The sequence below is a fragment of the Mugil cephalus genome, chromosome 7 (genome assembly GCF_022458985.1).
Source record: "Mugil cephalus isolate CIBA_MC_2020 chromosome 7, CIBA_Mcephalus_1.1, whole genome shotgun sequence".
Lineage (NCBI taxonomy): Eukaryota > Metazoa > Chordata > Actinopteri > Mugiliformes > Mugilidae > Mugil > Mugil cephalus.
Window position 1 is genome coordinate 1,347,141 of NC_061776.1, and position 20,829 is coordinate 1,367,969.

A 20,829-nucleotide genomic window follows, 5' to 3' on the forward strand; every position below is an offset into this window, starting at 1 on the left:
AAGAAAGAAAAAAAAATAAATAAATAATTGAAAAACAGTTATTATTTGAATCTGTTTATTTTACCCTCATCAGAAAGTTCAACTTGCTGGGTGTTCATTTCTGTCCACTCCAAAGAAGACAGTCTCTAGATGAAGACTGATCATTCATTTTCATTTCATTGTATTTACACTGAACATCACTCGGCTTAATAGTAAATTAGCCAGTGTTGGGCAGCTGGATAGTTTTCAACTGTGGTCCTTAAAAACGAGGTAATTACCTCAAAGCTAAAACAAATACAACCACAGACAACTCTAGAGGAGCAGCAACCAGAGCAATAGATAACAACATGCAACTACTGAGAGGTTATTATTTGGACAAAATTATGCCAAAAAGAAAAAATGACTATCCCTGCCTTTAATCTCTAGTTGCTTATTAGGATCATTATTGGGTTTCTTGTTAATTTCTGAGGGCAATTCCAGATTTATTTATGATTTTATTTATGATCCTATTAGCATCATTCATATGTTTTATGAAAAGGTCAGATTTAGCTGCTCTGATATTCTTAGTTACCTTATTTCTTAAAAAAGTAAATATGTGTTTTTCAGTTGATGATTTGGACTTTGGGCACCGTCACTCTGCTTCATTCATTCCCTAAAGACACTGTCTCATATTTCTGAGTCTGAAGTTAATTCTGAGTAGTCAGACGGTCTAACTTTATTATTTGTCTTCAGACATCTTCATGTCAGTGCTTCGAGGCTGAGGAGAAACATGATCCTGATCAGACATTTATCTGACCAGGTCATCTGAAACCTGAGAGCTTGGTTATTTTACCTGTCCTCTGGTCCACCTGTCCTCTTTACGTCCACTGTTGGACCACATTGTCTCGTCCTATAATCAGAGACTCCTCCATCCTGTAACTGAAGGTTTGACACATTCATCAACTCAACCTGAAGCTGCACCTAAAACACGGTAAACAACAGTCTGACTGCAACTGTCCAATCAGCTGAGAGGCTTTAGGCCCCGCCCCCTCCTCCACACACACACACACACACACACACACACACACACACACACACACACACACCTCCCCCTGCTGACTCTGGTAATCCTCTCTCTCCGTGTCTGCAGTCATCATGGCGGAAATCAAGACGGGAATCTTCGCTAAAAACGTCCAGAAGCGTCTGAACCGAGCGCAGGAGAAGGTGAGAAGGCAGATGGAGGGTGGAGGGATGGAGGGTGGAGGATAGACGGAACTAGGATGGAGGGTCGACGGGGGAGGACAGGCGGAGGCTGGAGGACGGATGGACGCTGTGGATGCAGTTCGGAGGCTGTGGGCCTCTGGATCAGTTGATCAAAGTCAAACGAGTCGTTTCCGTTTTTTTGAAGCGACAGCGGCTGTACAGAGGTGGTGACGTCATGATCCCGTTAAAATCAGCTGATAAAAACAACGTATAATGATTAAAGTAATGCGGAGCCTCTGATTGGCTGCAGCAGGTGGATTAACATCAAGGCGTCACAAACATGTCGTTTAAATGAAGTCCACTGGCGCAAGGTCGAAGGCGCGGGGGGGGGCTACGCAATGACGCCAGGTCTGACGACAGTCCAACAACATGGCGTCATTCATGGGTTGTCTAGGTGTTAAATTTAGTTTAAATCGATGTGATTGGTCTGATCAGAGTCACATGACTCATTCATTATTAAAGCAGTTTATTCACAGAAAGTCTGAAGCTGTCAAAAAATCTGACTCTAGAGGACAGACTCTAGAGAACGGACTCTAGAGGACAGACTCTAGAAGACAGACTCCAGAAGACAGATTCTAGAGGACTCACTCTAGAGGACGGACTTTAGAAGACAGATTCTGGAGGACAGATTTTAGAGGACGGACTGTATACGACGGACTCTAGAAGACAGACTCCAGAGGACGGACTCTAGGAGACAGATTCTAGAGGACGGACTCTAGAGGACGGACTCTAGAAGATAGACTCTAGAAGACAGATTCTAGAGGACGGACTGTATACTGAACTCTAGAGGACAAACTCCAGAGGACAGACGCTGGAGGACAAATTCTAGAGGACAGACTCTGGAGACCCGAGGACAGAGATGGAAGACATGTGACCCAAACACTGAATCATCTTTTCTGTGTTTTCTCAGGTTTTGCAGAAACTTGGAAAAGCAGACGAGACCAAAGATGAACAGTTTGAACAAGTCGTCATCAACTTCAGAAGACAAGAGGTGAGAGACATGTCCTCCTCTTCCCCCTCCTCTGCGAGACCAGGGAGAGGTCAATGGTTTCCATGTGGCCCAGTTAGAGGGTTCAGGGCTAGTGACCCTGTCCAGACCTGGTCTTGGGGTTAATGACTCATATGATGACAACGTAACCATGTACTGGTATTGGCATGAGGTGGTCATAATCTTTTGGCAGGTGGCCTGACACAGCATCCTGTTGGTAGAGAGAACAGAACTGCAGCTGGAGCGTAGGACCTGAAGGCTTGTTGACCTGTCTCAGGGGGTGGAGGGGGCCCCGTCTGGTCTAGATAGGGGCTACGTCCACACCCATGAATGCCAGGTCCAAACCTTTCCCAGCACAACATTGAACTGTCACAAGATGGTCTATGAAAATTTCTTCTCCTGTCAGTGGTCATAATGTTGTGGCTGATGGGTACGGATATAGAGTTCATAGAGCTGCACTGAGCTCTGTGTCAACCTTCATTTTCATTTATTACCAGACGTTTCCTCTAAATGATCTATGTCTGGAACTTGTCGGTTTAGTTGGTTCTTCTCATCAGTTCCTGGAACTAGTCCCCGTTGTAACCCGTGTTCTGTGTTCAGTCTGAAGGTTCTCGGCTGCAGAGAGAGATGAAGGCCTACATGTCTGCGATCAAAGGTGACAAACATTATCTCTATCAAACCACATCCATCCCTGTACTAGACTCCTTCCTCTGGAGTACGATGACCATCAGTGAGGGTCTGGTTGTTTGTGTGTTTGTGCAGCGATGCAGCAGGCCTCCATCAACCTGACCCAGTCTCTGCATGAGGTCTACGAACCGGACTGGCATGGAAAGGATGATGTCATGGTCATCGGGAAGGTGAGAGTCATGGAAACACCTACACAACACCTACACACCTGAACACATCGCAGATATGATGGAAACCACATTAACAAATATTCACTACATTTATTTGTACTGTAACCTTTGTTGAGCCATAGATTGTTTATTGCATAGAGGTCTGAGGAAACATTGTATAAAACTATTACAAAACCAATTTTACAACAGAGAGCAATAAGGATAACCACCAGGGCTGATTATCAAGACCCAACAAACTAATTATTTATAAACTCACAGACCTTAAATTCAATGATCTTCTGAACTATAAAACTGCTCAAATTATGTATAACGTAAATAAAAACCTGCTTCCAGAGGATGTTTCAGACAGAGATATGTGTGTATAGGGATGCAAAGGTATGAACAAATGTTAAAAAAAAAAAAAAAAAAAAATGTGGATCAATTAAAGGAGTCAATATATGGAATAATCTAGATTTAGAAATGAACACATGTAACAAGCTTAATAGTTATAAAGACTTACTGAGATACAATATCATCAATACATAGAAAAGTGAATTATAAGCACACTGCTCATAAACTGTTCACTGGACATAATGTACACGTTTTGTTCTGAATGAATCTTAAAATGAGCAGATGGAAAAATGGTGATTTAAAAAGTCTAGACAAAATAAGATGAAACCTTTTCACTCAAGGTACATTTGTTTAGTTTTCGTAAATTATATTTTAACAGAAAAAGAAAGAAGTGAATTACTATTTTTTCTTGTGTACAAAAAGTTTGTACCTGACTGAAGTAAACTGAATAAATAAAAACAAACAAAAAAAGAGGTAGATGACACCAAAACACGTCACAAAGGTAGACACGGTGTTACGTGAACACATCACACGGGGAGACACATAGGCCAATCAACAGCTGAACGGCTAACCCCCCGAACCCTAACCCTAACCCCTCTAACCCCTAACCCCCCTAACCCCCCTAACCCTAACCCTAACCCCCTCTAACCCTTAACCCCTCTAACCCCCCTAACCCTAACCCTAACCCACTCTAACCCTTAACCCCCCTAACCCTCTAACCCTCTAACCTCTAACTCCCTACCACCCGAAACCTAACCCCCTAACCCCCCTAACCCTGTAACCCTCTAACCCCTAACCCCCTAACCCTAACCCTAACCCACTCTAACCCCTAACCCTTACCCTCCAATTCCTTACCCTCTAACTCCTAACCCTGTTAAGTCCTAACCCTAAACACTAATGCTAACTTCCCTAGTGTTGATTGTAAAACAGTTTATCTCCATGTTTGTTTCCTGCAGGACTGTGATGCACTGTGGGAAGACTTCCATAACAAACTTGTTGACTCAACGCTGTTGAACCTGGACGCATACCTGCAGCAGTTCCCAGACCTAAAAGTCAGCAGCAGTTTGTTGTTTGGTTAAAGTTTTTCATATTGAAAACAGATTCACCGCATGAATTTATCTGTTGTTTCAGACTCGTGTGGCCAAAAGAAGTCGGAAACTCATTGACTACGACAGCGCACGTCATCACGTAGAGACTCTGCAGACGTCTGGGATGAAGAACGACCGCAAGATGATGAAGGTGAGAGCAGAACATGATGGAGGTTGGGATATTCAGCTGTTCAGTGGCAGCCTGGCATCACCTGAATAAATTCAGTTCCTCTCAGAATCCGGTAGCTGTCCATCTGGAGATAGTCCTCTAATCAATCCGACTCATTTAGTGTGGAAACTAATCAAATGATGTGAGACTTCCGTCACTCTTATGGCCATCACCATGTTAAGCCCCGCCCCTATGATCTGATTGGCCTAGCATATCTTTCCTGGAGAAGAATCAGTTCCTGACAAAAGACTCCAGAACAACAGTCCTCCGCTACACATTTAGTGGTGGAGTAGTTGCCTCTCGTCATCAGTCTGTGCAGGATTCCACCACAGTGTGCTGCCTTCTTTTCTGCCGTTTTGAGCCAGATGTTTCTGATCTGGTGTTGAATTTAATATTTCTGTCATGTGTTTGAAGTGATTTAGTGAAACAGTGTTTGTGTGCAGGCAGAGGAAGAGTTGAAAAAGGCCCAGAGAGTGTTTGATGAGCTGAACGTTGGTCTGCAGGACGAACTGCCAACTCTCTGGGACCGGTGAGTCTCATCTCAAACTTCCTAAACACAAACTAATCTAAATAATTTTGTGTTTCTATGGAAACTGGTCTGTTGGTCAGTACTGTGCAAAAGTTTTAGGCAGGTGTGGGGAAAATGCTGTAAACTAAGAATGCTTTCAGGCATATAAACTTTATTTTTTTTATCAATTTGCAAAATGCAAAGTGAGTGAACAAAAATCCCATTAATATTTGGTGCTACTACCCTTTGCCTTTAAATCAGCAGCAGTTCTTGCAAAAAAGTTAGGGACTGCAGTTATGTGTATGATCAACACATTCTACTGAACAGGTGCTAACATTCATCACTGTCACGTGTAGAATGAAACCTAGTCGTTAACTGAAAGAGAAACAGCTGTGTATGAGGCTTCAAACTGGATGAAGAAAAGCCAGACTGTGCCACTAAGGTGAGGTGTGGAAGACAGGTTCATGTCACAGATGAATACAGTACACTATGGCGAGATTGAGCACAGCAACAAGACACAAGGTAGTTCTACTGCATCAGCAAGGTCTCTCCCAGACAAATATTTCAAAGCAGACTGGTGTTTCAAGATGAGCTGCTCAAGCTCTTTTGAAAAAGCACAAAGAAACAGCAACGCTGAGGATCGTAGACTCAGTGGTTGGCCAGGAAGCAGCAGATGAAAAACAATCAAGATTATTTCCACTTTTAAATGTGAAGAACTCCACAGGTCAGATATTCAGCCTCCAGACCAGAGACCCTCACAAGAAGATGGAGGGAGAGAGGGAGACACAGTGGTTAGTAAATTATAAGAGATAGAAAATAAAATGATAAGATATTAGAGGACAGGAGCCAGAGAAGAAAGAGGAGAGGACATGTCCTCAGTGCATCGTCCCCCTGCAGCCTAGGCCTATAGCAGCATAACTAAGGGTTGGTTAAGTCCAGCTCTAACTATAAGCTTTGTCTAAAAGGAAAGTCTTAAGCCTGACCTTAAACGTAGAGAATATAGAATGTAGAATGTAGAATAACTGTTCAGTAAATACAGTTTACGTGTTTAAAATCTTCATATTAATGCAGTGTGAACAGTAGTGTTTTAATGTAGACACAAAGAATCATCTTACTGACATGAATATATGCATCAAAGCGTTAATTGAAGGCTAAGGTAAAATATCGAGATATATATTGTGTATTTGTGACATGTCCTAAAAACAATTAGTTAGGTTTAATTAGGTTTACATATTATATATTGCAATTATGTATGGCCACCTTGCACATGACACATTTGTATATATTTTTGTATATTATTATTATTATTATTATTACTATTATTATTATTATTATTTACTTACTATTTACCTTTACTACCTCAGTAGTTTATATTTTATTGTACCCAAATACCGGACTGCTGTGACAACCTAATTTCCCTTTGGGGATCGATCAATCAATCAATCAATCAATCAATCTATCTATCTATCTATCTATCTATCTATCTATCTATCTATCTATCTATCTATCTATCTATCTATCTATCTATCTATCCATCCATCCATCCATCCATCCATCCATCCATCCATCCATCCATCCAGTAAAAGGCTATATCGCTCAGCCCAAGTCTGAAGTCTTCCAGGACTCTGAAGCTGCAGCTCAGATTGTGGCTGATCCCCGTCAGCCTGGACTCAAACTATTTAATAGACCCCCCTCTGGCAGGAGGCTGATTTTTCCAGGTTTCTGAGCCATAGAATAGAGTGGTCTTTACGTTTGAGTTGAAGATTTGTAGCTTAGTCTTGAGTGACAGGTTTTTTGCCTTCCAGATATTGCTTAGCATGTTGAATGTTGTCCTTGCCTTTCCACAGAAATGATGGTCCTGAAGTATGTGAATCTGTTTACATCTTCTAGTGAGTTTTGGTCCATGATTATGAATGTTTTGTTCTTTAATAATCCTAAGGGTGGTAATTTGGTCTCCACAGGAACTGTTGTTCCTGAAGCCAGCCTGGTTTTCCCTCAGTTTCTCATTGACATTCTGGAGCCTTTCCAGCAGGATGTAGCTGAGCACCTGAACTCTCAGGTGTTGAAAGGGGCATTATTCCTCTGTAGTTTTTATAGTCCCTGAGGTCTCCTTTCTCAGGGACTTTCACGATGTGGCCATCTTTTCAGTCAGATGGGTGGAGCATGTTGGTGGAGCTTTCAATGTCGGCCTTGAAAGCTTCTGCTGGAATCCTGTCTGGTCCCTCCGCTTCACGTCATCTTAGGACATAATGGCTTTTCTTATTTCCAACTTGTTGGGGAGGTTGCAGATTGTCTCCAACTGCCCTGGGGCTGGTGGGATATCTGCTTTCAGCTGAGGAGGCTGCCTGTCGAGCAGATCTCTGAAGTGTTCGGTCCAGCTCATCACCTGTTCTTCCTTGGTAGATGTCACCCATCCAGATCAAGATGTCCTTTCCTTTCCTGGTATGGAGGATGGTGTATAGTTGGTTGTAGAATTGCTCCTTGGTTTTCTCGTCAGCATCGTTGGTAGGAGTGTAGCATTGTACAAGTTGGAAGTTTATTTTCTTATGCGTGCTTTAGAATTTGGCTGTGATTATCCGTGAGTTGATGGGTTCCCAGCTGATAAGGGTCATCTGTGCTTCTTTGGACAGCATGAAGGCTACTGTGTGTGGTGCAGAGTCATCTGGATGTCCTGAGTATGGTCTCTCCTCTCGCTAATTTGACTTAGGGTTAGGGAGACTGACTGGAGCCACCTGGTTTCTCCTAGACCAAGGAGAGTTGTCCCATACCTCCTCATCTCCTCAACAATCACTGCTGCCTTTCCTCCTGCATACATCCTCACGTTCCATGTCACCATGGGGATGAGTCACCTCAAGGTCAGAAGCTTCAAATGTACAGTATGCTTGTGGTTTTCCATGCACGTCGTCATAGTCTATTTAGCTTGGGGCGCTGAAGAGGCTTCCTTTCCAAGACCTGAGGGTTTTTGAGTATCTTTCTGTAGCTATAGGCTTTTACAGGATGAGGTTGCTAGTCCCGAGCCCAACCCCCACCTGTGGAGGAGTTTTGGAGTTGTTTTGTTAGTCCTCTTCCCTGTTGAAGGCCGGGTTTCCCAGATGTTTGGTCTGGTCAATCAGAGCTTTTGAGGGCAGCTTCATGAAGGCAAAGGGTGGTCACACCAAATATTGTCTGAAAATACAGTCTGAATTAAATTTTTATTTGCTTCAGAGTGAGCTCAGCCATAGAGAAACTGGAAAGAAGACTGTGAGACTGTAGAGCTGCATTCTGGTCTCAACCGTGTGTTTTTTGCCAGTAACATTGAATGGATTCCTCTCTGACCTGATTTTCAGCAGGTTATTAGTTTGGTAAAACGATCAGTCCTTGTGAGGCTCTAACAAAATCCCAAAAGAACCAAAAAGGAAAGTGTGAACCTTAAGACTGAGACTCACCTGATTGTTGAAGACCATTGATATGAATAGCATTAGTATGAAACGATTGTTTATACCGGCTCACATCATCAGTTTGTCTTCATGTCTATTGTCAAGTTAATGAAGTCAGCATTCACTGAGCTGCTCTGGTTCATATAAGAGTCAGTTTTTTTTAAAGCCAAGTGCCTCCTGAAAAAAAAGAAGAGGCTGAATGATGTGACATGTCAGTCTGAACACGGCTGATTCAAGCTTTTATATATTTATAGATGAGACAAAAGGAATCCTGATCATCATTTCACTGCTTTAATACTCTAATACTTTAATACCTGCAGCCGGGTCGGTTTCTACATTGGCACATTTAAGAGTGTGACGAGTCTGGAGGCAAAGTTTCACCGTGAGATCTCACTGGTGAGATTTTCTTTTGTCTTTGATTGACTACTTCTTTAAATAAAGCTACAGTATATTAACTCAGACCAACAGTGTCTGGGCCTGAATTATCATTGGACTTGTAAATAATGATATTTCCTGTAACCCTGCAGGTGTGCAGACAGCTATATGAAGTGATGACCCAACTGGCAGAGCAGCACTCTGATAAAATGTTCACCATTCAAGGAGCTCCCAGGTCAGTGCCAGTGCCCACTCTCTAACCTTTCACTTCACAGATACATTGTTTTTGTGTAATTTTGTATAAGAGTTTCTGAGTTACACATATCTGGCAGATTAAAAAAAAGAAAGTGAGCACAATGACAGATTACTGGTGGAGTAAATTTTATTTACCAAAAAGCTGAAAAAATGCTGCATCTAGTCTTTAGGGGACATTCATGTTTCCCAGGGGCTGGTATAAATGGGCTAACATGGCTAAGACCTCCCAAGCTAACACAAAAACGATGAGAAAATAGTTTTTTAAATAACTTACAATGGATTCTTTTACGTTTTGATGAAACCACAGGCAGCAGCACCACCAAAAAGTCTATGAAAACATAGACTATCTCTAAATGGGCTGATTTATTACACACCCAACGCCCCCAGTCTATTCTATTCATTAAATTCTTGTAAGTGATTGAAGTGTTATCCACTGATCATTTGGGCTAAATCCAGTCAGCTCTCAGGCTGCTCATTGGTCTAAAGTGCTGCTGGTGTCAGAGTGGCAGGAGCCAGAAGAAGTTCAGCTATGGCGGAGTTAGCATGAACCAGGTGGATAACTGGTATTCTAATCTTTTTCCTTAATGACTTTGGAGAAAAATTGGAAGTTAAGAGACAAATGGTTTTCAAATAACTCGAAGGGACAAATTACAAATTCGTAAGTTTTGTGTTTCTGGTTTGAAAGAAATTACTGGCTAATGGGAAGTGTAGCCAAAAATTCACTTTTCTGTTTTCCATGCCTGTTTTTTTTTTTTTTTTTTTTGGAGGAGATACGGCAAGAACCCAACAAGGTTCCTGTCAAGCTGAAATGTTTTGGTTTCAACATCTCACACTGGCCAGCCAATCAGAACACGGTTTTCTGTCTTATCCCTCAGTGATTCAGGACCATTGCGTCTCGCAAGGACACCTTCACCACCCGAAGATGAAAGTCCACCAGAGAGTCCGGATGCCAGCTCCAACCACATGCTGCGCCCTGTCTCACCTGGACCACCACGGCCCAAATCCCCCACACAGGTAGAACCTTACCTTAACTAAACCATCATCTCATCTCATCTCATCCTCAGGTCATATAATTAGGTTATTGTGATTTGACTGATTGATAATATTTGTGATATTTGTAATTTATAGGCTATAGATACCAATGATTAGTACATATTATTGTCTGTGAGGTCATGGTTTATCTAAAAACAAAGCTCAAACAAAGACTACTGGATTTTAGTCTGAGCTGAAGCAGAACTCTAAGTATGTCCTGTTAGCTTACAGTGATTGCTAACAGAACTAACTCATAATGATGTTGATAGACAGTCATGGTGCAGAACAAAGTCTCTTTCTTGTCTGAACTTGATCGTAACTTTCTGTGACTGTTTTTTCTTTGCTGCTACTTTTGTGTGTTGATTGGTGAGTGAACCAAATGCTAGTTTGTTGTCATGTGTCTGTTCCAACCTGTATTTAGAGATGATAAGACCCCAGTGTTGTTGTGTACAGTCGAAACTTAAAGTAGAATACCTCTATGATTCTACTGACAGTTCAGATATCGCTGTCTTTCCTTCCATAGTATTTTAAAGAGGTGTGTGTGTGTGTGGATATGTGCATAGATGTGTGTGTGATATGCAAACGCTTCTAGAACACTGGTTCAGTTGGTTCTGGTGCTGTAAGACTAAATTAGATAGTTTATTTATCCCAAGGTGTTTGTGATGATGAGTTGATGGCTGAAACACATGGTCACAGTTGTGAGAAGGTTCTGCAGCTTCTCAAAAACATCACCTTGAGGTTAACAATGAACAACGCTTCTTTCTCTGTCAGTCCAATCAGAACATTCACCACCCGAACACCTTTACAGACTACGGTCTAGTCCCTTTGTACGCCGATTAGTTCTGATGGATCCTAGTTTGAAGAAGTATCTGTTGTCTGTAAGTCTGTACTTTTACTTTCAGACATTTAGGGTTGTTTAAACTGAACAAATGAATAGCTTTCTACTCCAGTCTTCATAATGAAACATTTCAAGAAGTTTTGATGAACTTTCTTCAAATATTCAGATTGTCTGACCTCAACAAGCCTCCATTTGTCCTGAACCCTGCCCTCACATTAACTAAACAAAAACACATTACCAACGGAAGTGATGTGATTTTAATTTTATACATTCATAAAAGGACAACCTCACTGTAACATCATGAAGAAACATGACATACCGTAAATGAATCGTATCAGTTGACTGGTTGGTGGAGGCGTACAAATGCGTATATATCCCACATACTTTTGTTTGTACTCCATGTTGGAACCAGTGTTTTAGAACCTCTCATCCTCATCTTAACAGTACAATATTTAATTCATGTTGTACTTGTCTGTTGGAGGTTTCATTAAAACAAATACTTGTTACTCACTCCTCAGAGTATGATTTATTAATGTCAGCAAACATTTTTAATGGAACAATTTTTTTTACCATCCTACACTGTGACACAGAGAGCCTTTGAGGTGGAGCACTTAAATCGCCTTAAAACGTCGTCTTCTTTTTTGTCTTTTCATCCCCAAATCTAACCATTTTCAGCTCCACAGCTGTAAAATTAAAATAATTGAAATAAAATCCATTCAAATCTCTCATCAGGCCATGTAACATTTAAATGTCTTTTGTACAAATTATAAAATAAAGAGTAAATAACAAAGAGTATGTGACATTGATGTTAGATTCTGAGGCTCTTCTAATCAGCCTGAAATAGAGGCAGCCAGTCTAAGTTGTATCTGTTCAGTCCTTTAGTCTCTGTGTCTTCAGACCAGTCCTCTAAATGCTTCATCTCCATGATCATGCTTCCACCACTAAAGCTGCTTCATGTTTCTGTGACTGTGGGTTCTAGTATTTCGCTGTGTTTCTCTTTGACTGATGGCTCGATGGTGTTGGTGACTCTGCTGTGTGACTGAAATGAAATATATGTTCATTCACTACAGGGATGTTAAATGTTTTTGCTTGTGAGGGAACTGTGAACATTAGGGAGCACTCTCGTTTACACCTGTAGTTTGTCTTGGAAACATTTACTGCTTCAGATCTAATTTGTGTCTTTGATTTCAAAGACAAACTGATGACTGAAGGCTTTTTCATTTTTCTGTTCAACAATTAATAATAGATCACTTCTTGTCTTTAGCAGACACAGCCGAACCCTAACCCCAACCCTAACCCTGACCAAGCTAACCCTAATCAAGCTAACCCCAACCCCAACCCCTAACCCTAATCAAGCTAACCCTAATCAAGCTAACCCCAACCCCAAACCCTAACCCTAATCAAGCTAACCCTAACCAAGCTAACCCTAACCAAGCTAACCCCAACCCCAACCCCTAACCCTAATCAAGCTAACCCTAATCAAGCTAACCCCAACCCCAACCCCTAACCCTAATCAAACTAACCCTAATCAAGCTAACCCTAACCAAGCTAACCCCAACCCCAACCCCTAACCCTAATCAAGCTAACCCTAATCAAGCTAACCCCAACCCCAACCCCTAACCCTAATCAAACTAACCCTAATCAAGCTAACCCTAACCAAGCTAACCCTAACCCTAGCACCCTGTTGTCCTGCTCTTGTGATCAGATGTGTTTTGGTTGTTGCTGCCTTGCTGTTCCGATTTATTAACATAGCTTTGTTTCATTTTTGTGAAGCTTAAAAAGGGTCCACCAGTGCCTCCACCACCGAAGGTCACACCCACCAAGGAGGTGGCAGAGGAGCAGATTATCGATCTGTTTGGTGGAGAATTCTTACCAGCGCCTTCACCCTCACAGGTCTGAGTCCACTTCAGTACGGACAAACCAGTACATGCACTGTGTTATGAGTATGTTCTTACCTGTTTTCCCTTTGTTGTCATCTACAGCCCAATGAAAGACCTGGAGAGTCGCTTCTTGATCTAGACTTTGATGCTTTCCAGCCAGATGAAAGTGTTTCGCCAATACCACAGGTTTCATTCATCAACTGAACATGTTTCAGGACAAAACAGCATCAGCACCATCACAGTATACATGTTTACATGCACGTGAAAAAACAAATTAGTGCCTTAATCCGACTTTAACTGTCTTTATCTGCACTGTAACTAGCATGCACACAATGTGTGAGATTAAAAAGCTGAACTATTCTCCATCTGGTTGTTGTTTGAAATGCTGGTCTGCCACATGAACGATTCTTGTTTATTATATGATGTAACAGGTCAACCAGAAGGGGGGCCCCTATTAACATGGTATTAACCATGTGTGAAGGAGGAGGGCGTGTTCCTGTCAGTTAGGGTTAGGGTTTCTCCATTGCATGTAAACCAATGGAGGACTGTATTCAGAAAGTCAAATTTAGAGCACAGCTCTGTTAAGCTGCACATGTATGTGTGTCTACGTGCAGGTGGTCATAAATCAGATCTTTTAGTTTGTGTTTGGTCAGATTTGATATATACTCTCTCCTTGTAGCAAACTACAAAAAGTAAGTTACAAAATAAAGAAGTAATCCTATAAAGTGGCTTAGGGTTAGTACACTTGGTCTAAATACAGGTTCATCCTTCCCACTCTGTATTGGTTCAAGCTATAAGAATTGCTTGTTGATTCTAGTGTATATAAGATGTGTGTTATTTTATTATCATTAGTCACACTAAACAACATTAACTCTTCTCTTTCAGACAGCTGTACCTTGGGATATGTGGTCGGTGAGTATGATTTGCTAAATTATACAAATTTACATTTACTTCTAATACAACTTCACATCGGTCAATCAACAGAGAGTTACCCTGTTCAGTCAGGAACCATTTTCCTTTTCTTTTTTTCAAGGCCAATGCCCAAGCAGCTCAGCCTGTAAGTACCTCCAGTTACATGTGTTCATTTAAACTAATCAACAAGAGTCTTTTCCCGTTTCCATATTAAGTTTGAATGCATTTGTTTTCATTGTCACTTTTTTCAAGATTTGTTACAACGACTTTGACAGAGTTTCATTTTTTCTGCTAAAATATTGATGTGTAGTATCAGGCAAACACTTACATTCTTGGTCAGGGGCGTTTGTTACGTGTCATGTTCTCTTTGTCCAATAAAGTAATGGAATAAGGAAGAAAAGTGTAAATGGTAACTACTGGGCAATGCTCCAGAGTGGTGCTGGTGGCCCTTTCATCTTAAGTCAGTTCTACTGAAGGAAGAACCCGGTGGACTCAATTAATTCTAACATCATTTGTGTCAAGTCTACTTTGTTTACATCCTCTGTGTCATGCCGGCCTTCCAGTCACAGGATGGGGCCAAAGTTTAACCCTTCATTCCCTGCCTTTCCAAGCAGGCTACAGATTCTGGTTTCGTCCCTGACTGGTCAGCTGACTTTGGTTCTGTGTCAGCAAACGGAGATGCTGGTTCTGGAGCTGAGGCCCCAGATGCTCCAGGGGCCACCGCTGTAGGGCCAGAAGGGGTGCAGGGCGAGACTCAGAGCTGGCCCCAGGCAGAAGGCTTGCAACCAGGTGCAGATCCAGCTACACCCACCCAGGACTGTAATGCCAAGGCAGCTGAAGATGAGGTTAGCAGCTGGGACTCTCAAACTAACCCTCTTCCTCAGCCCTGTGGTAGTGATGAAGACGAGGCAGGGCAGTCAGATTCAGAAGGAGATCTGATAGGGCAACAAGACCACAGGAAGTCCACCCCAGGACTTATATTCACCAATGAGTATGGTGAACAGGTTGAGGAGATTGCAGAGGATCGAGGAGACAAGTGCTCCAGGTCTCCGGACGGATCTGGGTCTGAATATGAGACTGCTGAAGAGTGGGGGGATGGGGGTCAGGGAGGAGGCTGGGTGAGTGCTGATGACGAACTTTCCTGTGGACATCGCTCTCCAGTGAAGACGTCAGGGGCTGAGAGTGTAGCAACAGCACAAGTTTCACCAGAGGGCGCTGTAGCTGATGACTCAGGAAAACTAAGTGATGAGACTGAAACACAGGGAGGGGGGGGTGCGTTTGATTCGGATCCTTTTCCTGAAACACAGGGAGGGGGGGGTGCGTTTGATTCGGATCCTTTTGCTGAAACACAGGGAGGAGGGGGTGCGTTTGATTCAGATCCTTTTGCTGAAACACAGGGAGGAGGGGGTGCGTTTGATTCGGATCCTTTTGCTGAAACACAGGGAGGAGGGGGTGCGTTTGATTCGGATCCTTTTGCTGAAACACAGGGAGGAGGGGGTGCGTTTGATTCGGATCCTTTTGCTGAAACACAGGGAGGAAGGGGTGCGTTCGATTCGGATCCTTTAGCTGAAACACAGGGAGGGGGGAGTGCGTTCGATTCGGATCCTTTTGCTGAAACACAGGGAGGGGGGGGTACATTTGATTCGGATCCTTTAGCTGAAACACAGGGAGGGGGGAGTGCGTTCGATTCGGATCCTTTTGCTGAAACAAAGGGAGGAGGGGGTGCATTTGATTCGGATCCTTTTGCTGAAACACAGGGAGGAGGGGGTGCGTTTGATTCGGATCCTTTTGCTGAAACACAGGGAGGGGGGGGTGCGTTTGATTCGGATCCTTTTGCTGAAACACAGGGAGGGGGGGGTGCGTTTGATTTGGATCCTTTTGCTGAAACACAAAGAGGGGGGGGTGCGTTTGATTCGGATCCTTTTGCTGAAACACAAGGCAGTGCTGTTAGTGAACCGGGTGGGAACAGAAGGGAGGATTTTACTCAGGCCTCAGGTGAAGGTGGGGTGGATTTAGAGTCTTTCGCCAACAGTTTCCCAGCATCCTCTTCAGGAACTGAGGGTCCTACCTCCGACAGCACTTCCTGGCAGGACGCTGGCTCCACGTCTTCTGTCACTAAGCAAAGTTCAGCGTCCATCTGTGGAACAGCAGCACAAGGAAATAATGAAGTAAACTGTCCCAGAATTCACAAAGAACCAGAAAATTCAGACATGTCCGAAGATGAGGCCGCAAACCGGAGATTTGGAAAGTTATACCAAGAGCTAGATAAAGAAAAGGAAGAGGTACTTACCTTCCTTCCGTCTTGGTGTGGTAGATAGCTTAGAGTAGACTAGAGATCAGTGAGAACCCCCCTTTCCTCTCTCCCCTCCCCCAGACTGAGAGAACATAAAGTCCAGTTGTTGCTCTGAAGTCTGGATCCCAGCCTGAGCTCCTCCTGCCTCCACTCTTGCTTGCTCCCATCTCTGAACGTCCTCTGCTTGTTCATCGTTTCACCCTGAATCTGCCTTTTTATTTTAGACTCATCTCACTTTAAAAACTAATTTGTGTCTCTGCAATTTAATTTAGGTGGCCAATTCATTTAATGGATTTTCACAGGTAACGTTGAAACTGAACTTGAAGTATATTTCACCTACTCAATGACTCAAATGTGCAGAGATGAGACGGATTTAGATCCTTTGATTCAGTATAAAGCTGTCCAACATTCAATGTTAAGTTGTTTTGGATTGTTTCTAATGTTCACTTTTTTTTGTCAATTTTTTTTATCCAAATCTTGCCACCAGAATTGTGTCTAAAACTATTCTGTTTTATTGTTGAGCAGTAAAATATGAACAGGAGAGAGGTCACTGATTTAAAGTAGCAGCATGCTTACAGCACCATACCCTTAGAAACCTTTATTCATCCCAGTAATGCCTCTTAAGTCTTTGACCAGTTTCTGTTGTGGGTGTTAAAATGTCCTGATGTCTCATCTCATAATGCTCATTAAATTTCTCTATTTCACATGCTGTCTGAAGGATGCAGCTGCTCCGGCATTTTTTGCTGATTTTGACAAGATGGTGAGTTGTAAATCTATCTATCTATCTATCTATCTATCTATCTATCTATCTATCTATCTATCTATCTATCTATCTATCTATCTATCTGTCTATCTGTCTATCTGTCTGTCTGTCTGTCTGTCTGTCTGTCTGTCTGTCTATCTAACCCTTTGCTGTTGGGAAGCTGTTGATGTGGTTTGTCATGTTCTTCTCGTTCAACTTAGTCGTCTTTTCCTCTTTCACTGTTTCACGGATTCTCTCCTTCTCTCCTTCTGGGAGTTCACCACGTTAGAGTGATCCAGATTTACTCCTTCTCCGCCTCCTTCTTCTTATGGATTTATCTCTTGTTGTGTTGCCTTTATTTCCCCATCCTCTCCACCAGCTTTCCATTTACAGACCTAGGACTAGGACTAGGACTGCTGCTCTGAATTTAATGAACTGTGGAATCTTTTCTAGTCGGTTCTAATCAGATATGACAGGAAGTGAAGATGACTTTAGACCAGAATTACATCCAACACATTACCACTGTTTCTTTTTGCAAAAGAACCAAGTTAACAGTGAACCAACGGAGTCTCCTGAAGCCTCAAAGACACCAGCTGCTAGTCCAGCAGAAGAACAACCTCCAATTCCCTCACCGGGAGGAGAACAGGATCAGCAGGCACCTCCATCTGAAGAAGAACAGGTGAAGGAACATGTAGCGCCTCCTGCTAGTGAGGTGGAGGAACATGTAGTGCCTCCTGCTGGTGAGGTGGAGGAACATGTAGCGCCTCCTGCTGGTGAGGTGGAGGAACAAGAAGCACCTCCTGCTGGTGATCAAGAAAAGATAGAAAAAGCTTCAGACAGCCCAAAGGAGGAGAAGCCAGCTGTAAGTGGATATTTTGATGATGTGATAACAGCAACAGTGGCATTTGAGATCATCATCATTATCCTTATTGTCCTTATCACCATCTTCATCAAGTTCATCATCATCGCCATTATTACCTTCATCTCCATCATTTCCATCTTCATCTCCATCTCCTTGTGGCTGTGGTGGAGCAGGTTGTCCACTAACCAGAGGGTTAGGGGTTTGATCCCTGGAACGTGCCACATTCTGAAGTGTCTGTGAACAAGACCCTGAACCCCCTGGTGTTCCCAGTTTGTAACCCTATTCACCACCATCTTCATCCATATCACCATAATCTTCATCATCATCATCTTCATTGTTTAAATGAAATCAGACTGAAACTTAAGTGTCAGAGTGAAATGTTTTGAAGTTGAGGTTGAATTAAATCTGATTTTCTCTCTGAAGTCAACAGTTGGCTCTCCAGGCTCTGGCAAAGCAGATCTTGGTGAAGTATGTTACTCCACTCTTGTTTTTATTGGCTCTTTATCTTCCACTAATTATAAGTGAAAACTAAAATGTCTGTGAAGTGATGGAAATAGTATTTCCTGAGCCATTCAATGAAACTTCTTATGGTATGCTTGTCAAACTATTGGATGATGTTTTATCAGACTGAATTTATAACCTGGTAACTGACTCTTTTAATTTTCAGGTCTTTTCTGGAGTACCCACAAACATTTTATTTAATCAATCACCTCATGTAGAATGATGTATGGCCAGGTTCTCTGATGACAACACTTGCTGTTCTGTTTGTTTGACGTATTTTCTGTCTGCAAACAGATTCTTCTTGCTGAAGAGACTAAAGCATCTCCAGGTGAAGCAGCAGCAGCTCTATCGGTAAATATGAAATATCACTCATCCAGGAGTCATCCGTAGAATCACTCGCATACAGCTAGCGTCACCTACAGGCAATTGGAAGTCAGGGAAATCATTTACAATAGGATGTTTTTTGTTAACAAAGCAGAACAGCCTCATGGTCCTCGTTTTGGTTTGTTTGCACTGTGTGTAAAGTGAAGGATATTTAAAGATGTATATGCAGTGAAACCTGGTTATTATAATATCGACTGTCCTCTGCAGGAAAATATGCCAATCCCCTCTGTTGTGATTGAACCTGCCTCGAGTAATGAAGGTGATGATGACCGTGATGCTGACATCATCTCCCCAATTGCAATCAGTGACAATGGTGTGACCAGTGAAAACCAGACCATCAAACATATGAGTGCTGCCGGTGGAGTGTCAGGACTTCCTGATGACTTTCTTTACAAGGTGACGATTCTTCCAGATGCTAATGACAATCCTGTAATAGTTGATATGCTGAGTGTGTCAGAAGTATTGATTGTGTATTTGGACTTGCAGGTGGAGACCATGCATGATTTTGAGGCTGCAAATTCAGATGAGCTTGAGCTAAAGAGAGGTGATGTGGTTTTGGTGGTTCCCACTGCTTCAGTAGAGGATCAGGTGAGAGCAGCTAATCACACATAGAAACCTTTCCATTAAAATTCAACATTGTACCTGAAACAATCAGTTCCAACAATCTGAAAAGGCTGATTGTGTTGGTTTTGTGTTTATAGGATGCTGGTTGGCTGACTGGGATCAAAGAAAATGACTGGTTAACGCTTGGAAGGAGCGCCCATAAAGGACTTTTCCCAGAAAACTTTACCCAGCGTGTTTGAGTAAAAGTCTGTGGAGTGGTGAACATTTTGCAGAAATCTAATATATCTGTGTCTGAGTCCTTTTCTTCAGCATGTATCTACATATCTGTCATGAAAAAAAACAAAAAACAACAAAAAACATATAACCTGCTGCAATGGTCTCCTGGACAACTTAAGGGTTTGTCTTGAAGATTAAAATCTGCTATAGTTTATGGTAATAAACACTAGTATTATTCCCAGAATTATGTTTTCTATGCATGAGATGATAGTATGTCGTACCATCCTCTGGAAATGAGATGTTTTTGTTAAAAAAAAAAAAAAAATGTGATGTGGCTTATTGAGAACATAGAAATCTGTCTATTCACACCAATAAAGTGTGCGAATTGTTATAAATACAGCAACCTTGTAACAAAAGACAAAGAGAAATATAAACTACTTGGCACCAAGTGTGTTGTATTAATATTGTTCTGCTGTGGATTCTGCCAGACATTGTAGTGGTGTGATTTATTTAAATGATCCTGCGTGTAAAATGAAACTCGTGAGATAGTTGTATTTTCCGGACATGCTGTTACTGTTAATCTCGATTCACTTGTTTCTGTGTTATCATTCTGGAGTGTGTGTGCGTGGTCTTTTCTTTGGTTTATGTGGTGAAGAATCATGTCAGCGATGAGTGTTGCTGTTTTCTGCCAAGAAAATACAGATTTAATGCCTGAGCATTAGCAAACACAGTAGTTCACAACCAGCATGAGATTCAGTAATTCAGAAAGAAGTATTCAATCCCAGATGAAAAATAAAGAATAACTCTACGGATATATGCGTGGTTGTATGTACAGGTACAGCTGTGAAAATTAGAATATCGCATTTTATTCATCTATTTTTTGTTAATCACTTCAGAAATTGAAAGTCATATATTACCTAGATTTATTACATGGAGTGAAATATTTCAAGCCTTTATTTCTTGTAATTTTGATGATTATGGCTGTACAGCTAATGAAAATCCAAAACTCAGAATATTACATAAGAAAAATAATTAACAGACATTTTAGACACATATCTGTTGTTTAACAGATTTGGGGAGGACAGTCTCTCACCTCCACCCCCACCTTCACCCCATCTACTGTGATCATCACTGCCGATGATGTTAGAAGACAGCTGGGGAAACTTCACTCTGGCAAGGCTTCGGGCCCTGAGGGGGTCAGCCCCAGGGTTCCCAAAACCTGTGCCCCCCAGCTCTGTGGAGTCCTTCAGCATGTCCCTAATCAACCCTAATCATGACCGTATTTGGACGTCAACATGCAGTTGAACATTTCAACGTGGGGCTATGTCACTTTTTTGACAGATTCAGGGAATTGACATGATGTATTATTATCATTATTATTATTATTATTAATATTAG

At 42.0% G+C, this 20,829-nt stretch overlaps 1 protein-coding gene across 10 annotated transcripts; it reads left to right on the top strand.

Moving 5' to 3' along the window:
• Window positions 1–1,027: 1,027 nt before the first annotated feature.
• amph (amphiphysin) lies at window positions 1,028–20,243 on the top strand. 10 transcript variants are annotated; one of them, XM_047589836.1, is made up of 23 exons: window positions 1,028–1,182; window positions 2,132–2,212; window positions 2,810–2,864; window positions 2,972–3,066; window positions 4,353–4,448; window positions 4,528–4,635; window positions 5,097–5,182; window positions 8,898–8,973; window positions 9,105–9,187; window positions 10,083–10,221; window positions 12,851–12,970; window positions 13,060–13,143; window positions 13,843–13,869; window positions 13,991–14,014; window positions 14,481–14,714; window positions 16,435–16,464; window positions 16,881–16,922; window positions 17,446–17,766; window positions 18,190–18,234; window positions 18,562–18,618; window positions 18,859–19,047; window positions 19,138–19,239; window positions 19,353–20,243. In XM_047589836.1, the coding sequence occupies exons 1-23, from the start codon at window positions 1,114–1,116 to the stop codon at window positions 19,452–19,454; spliced, it is 2,265 nt and encodes a 754-aa protein (XP_047445792.1). In that variant the 5' UTR covers window positions 1,028–1,113; the 3' UTR covers window positions 19,455–20,243. The 10 variants fall into 10 exon arrangements, with proteins under 10 accessions (XP_047445792.1, XP_047445793.1, XP_047445794.1 ...); XM_047589837.1 differs by having other exon boundaries at window positions 14,484–14,714; XM_047589838.1 differs by having other exon boundaries at window positions 12,860–12,970.
• The last annotated feature ends 586 nt before the right edge of the window (window positions 20,244–20,829 follow it).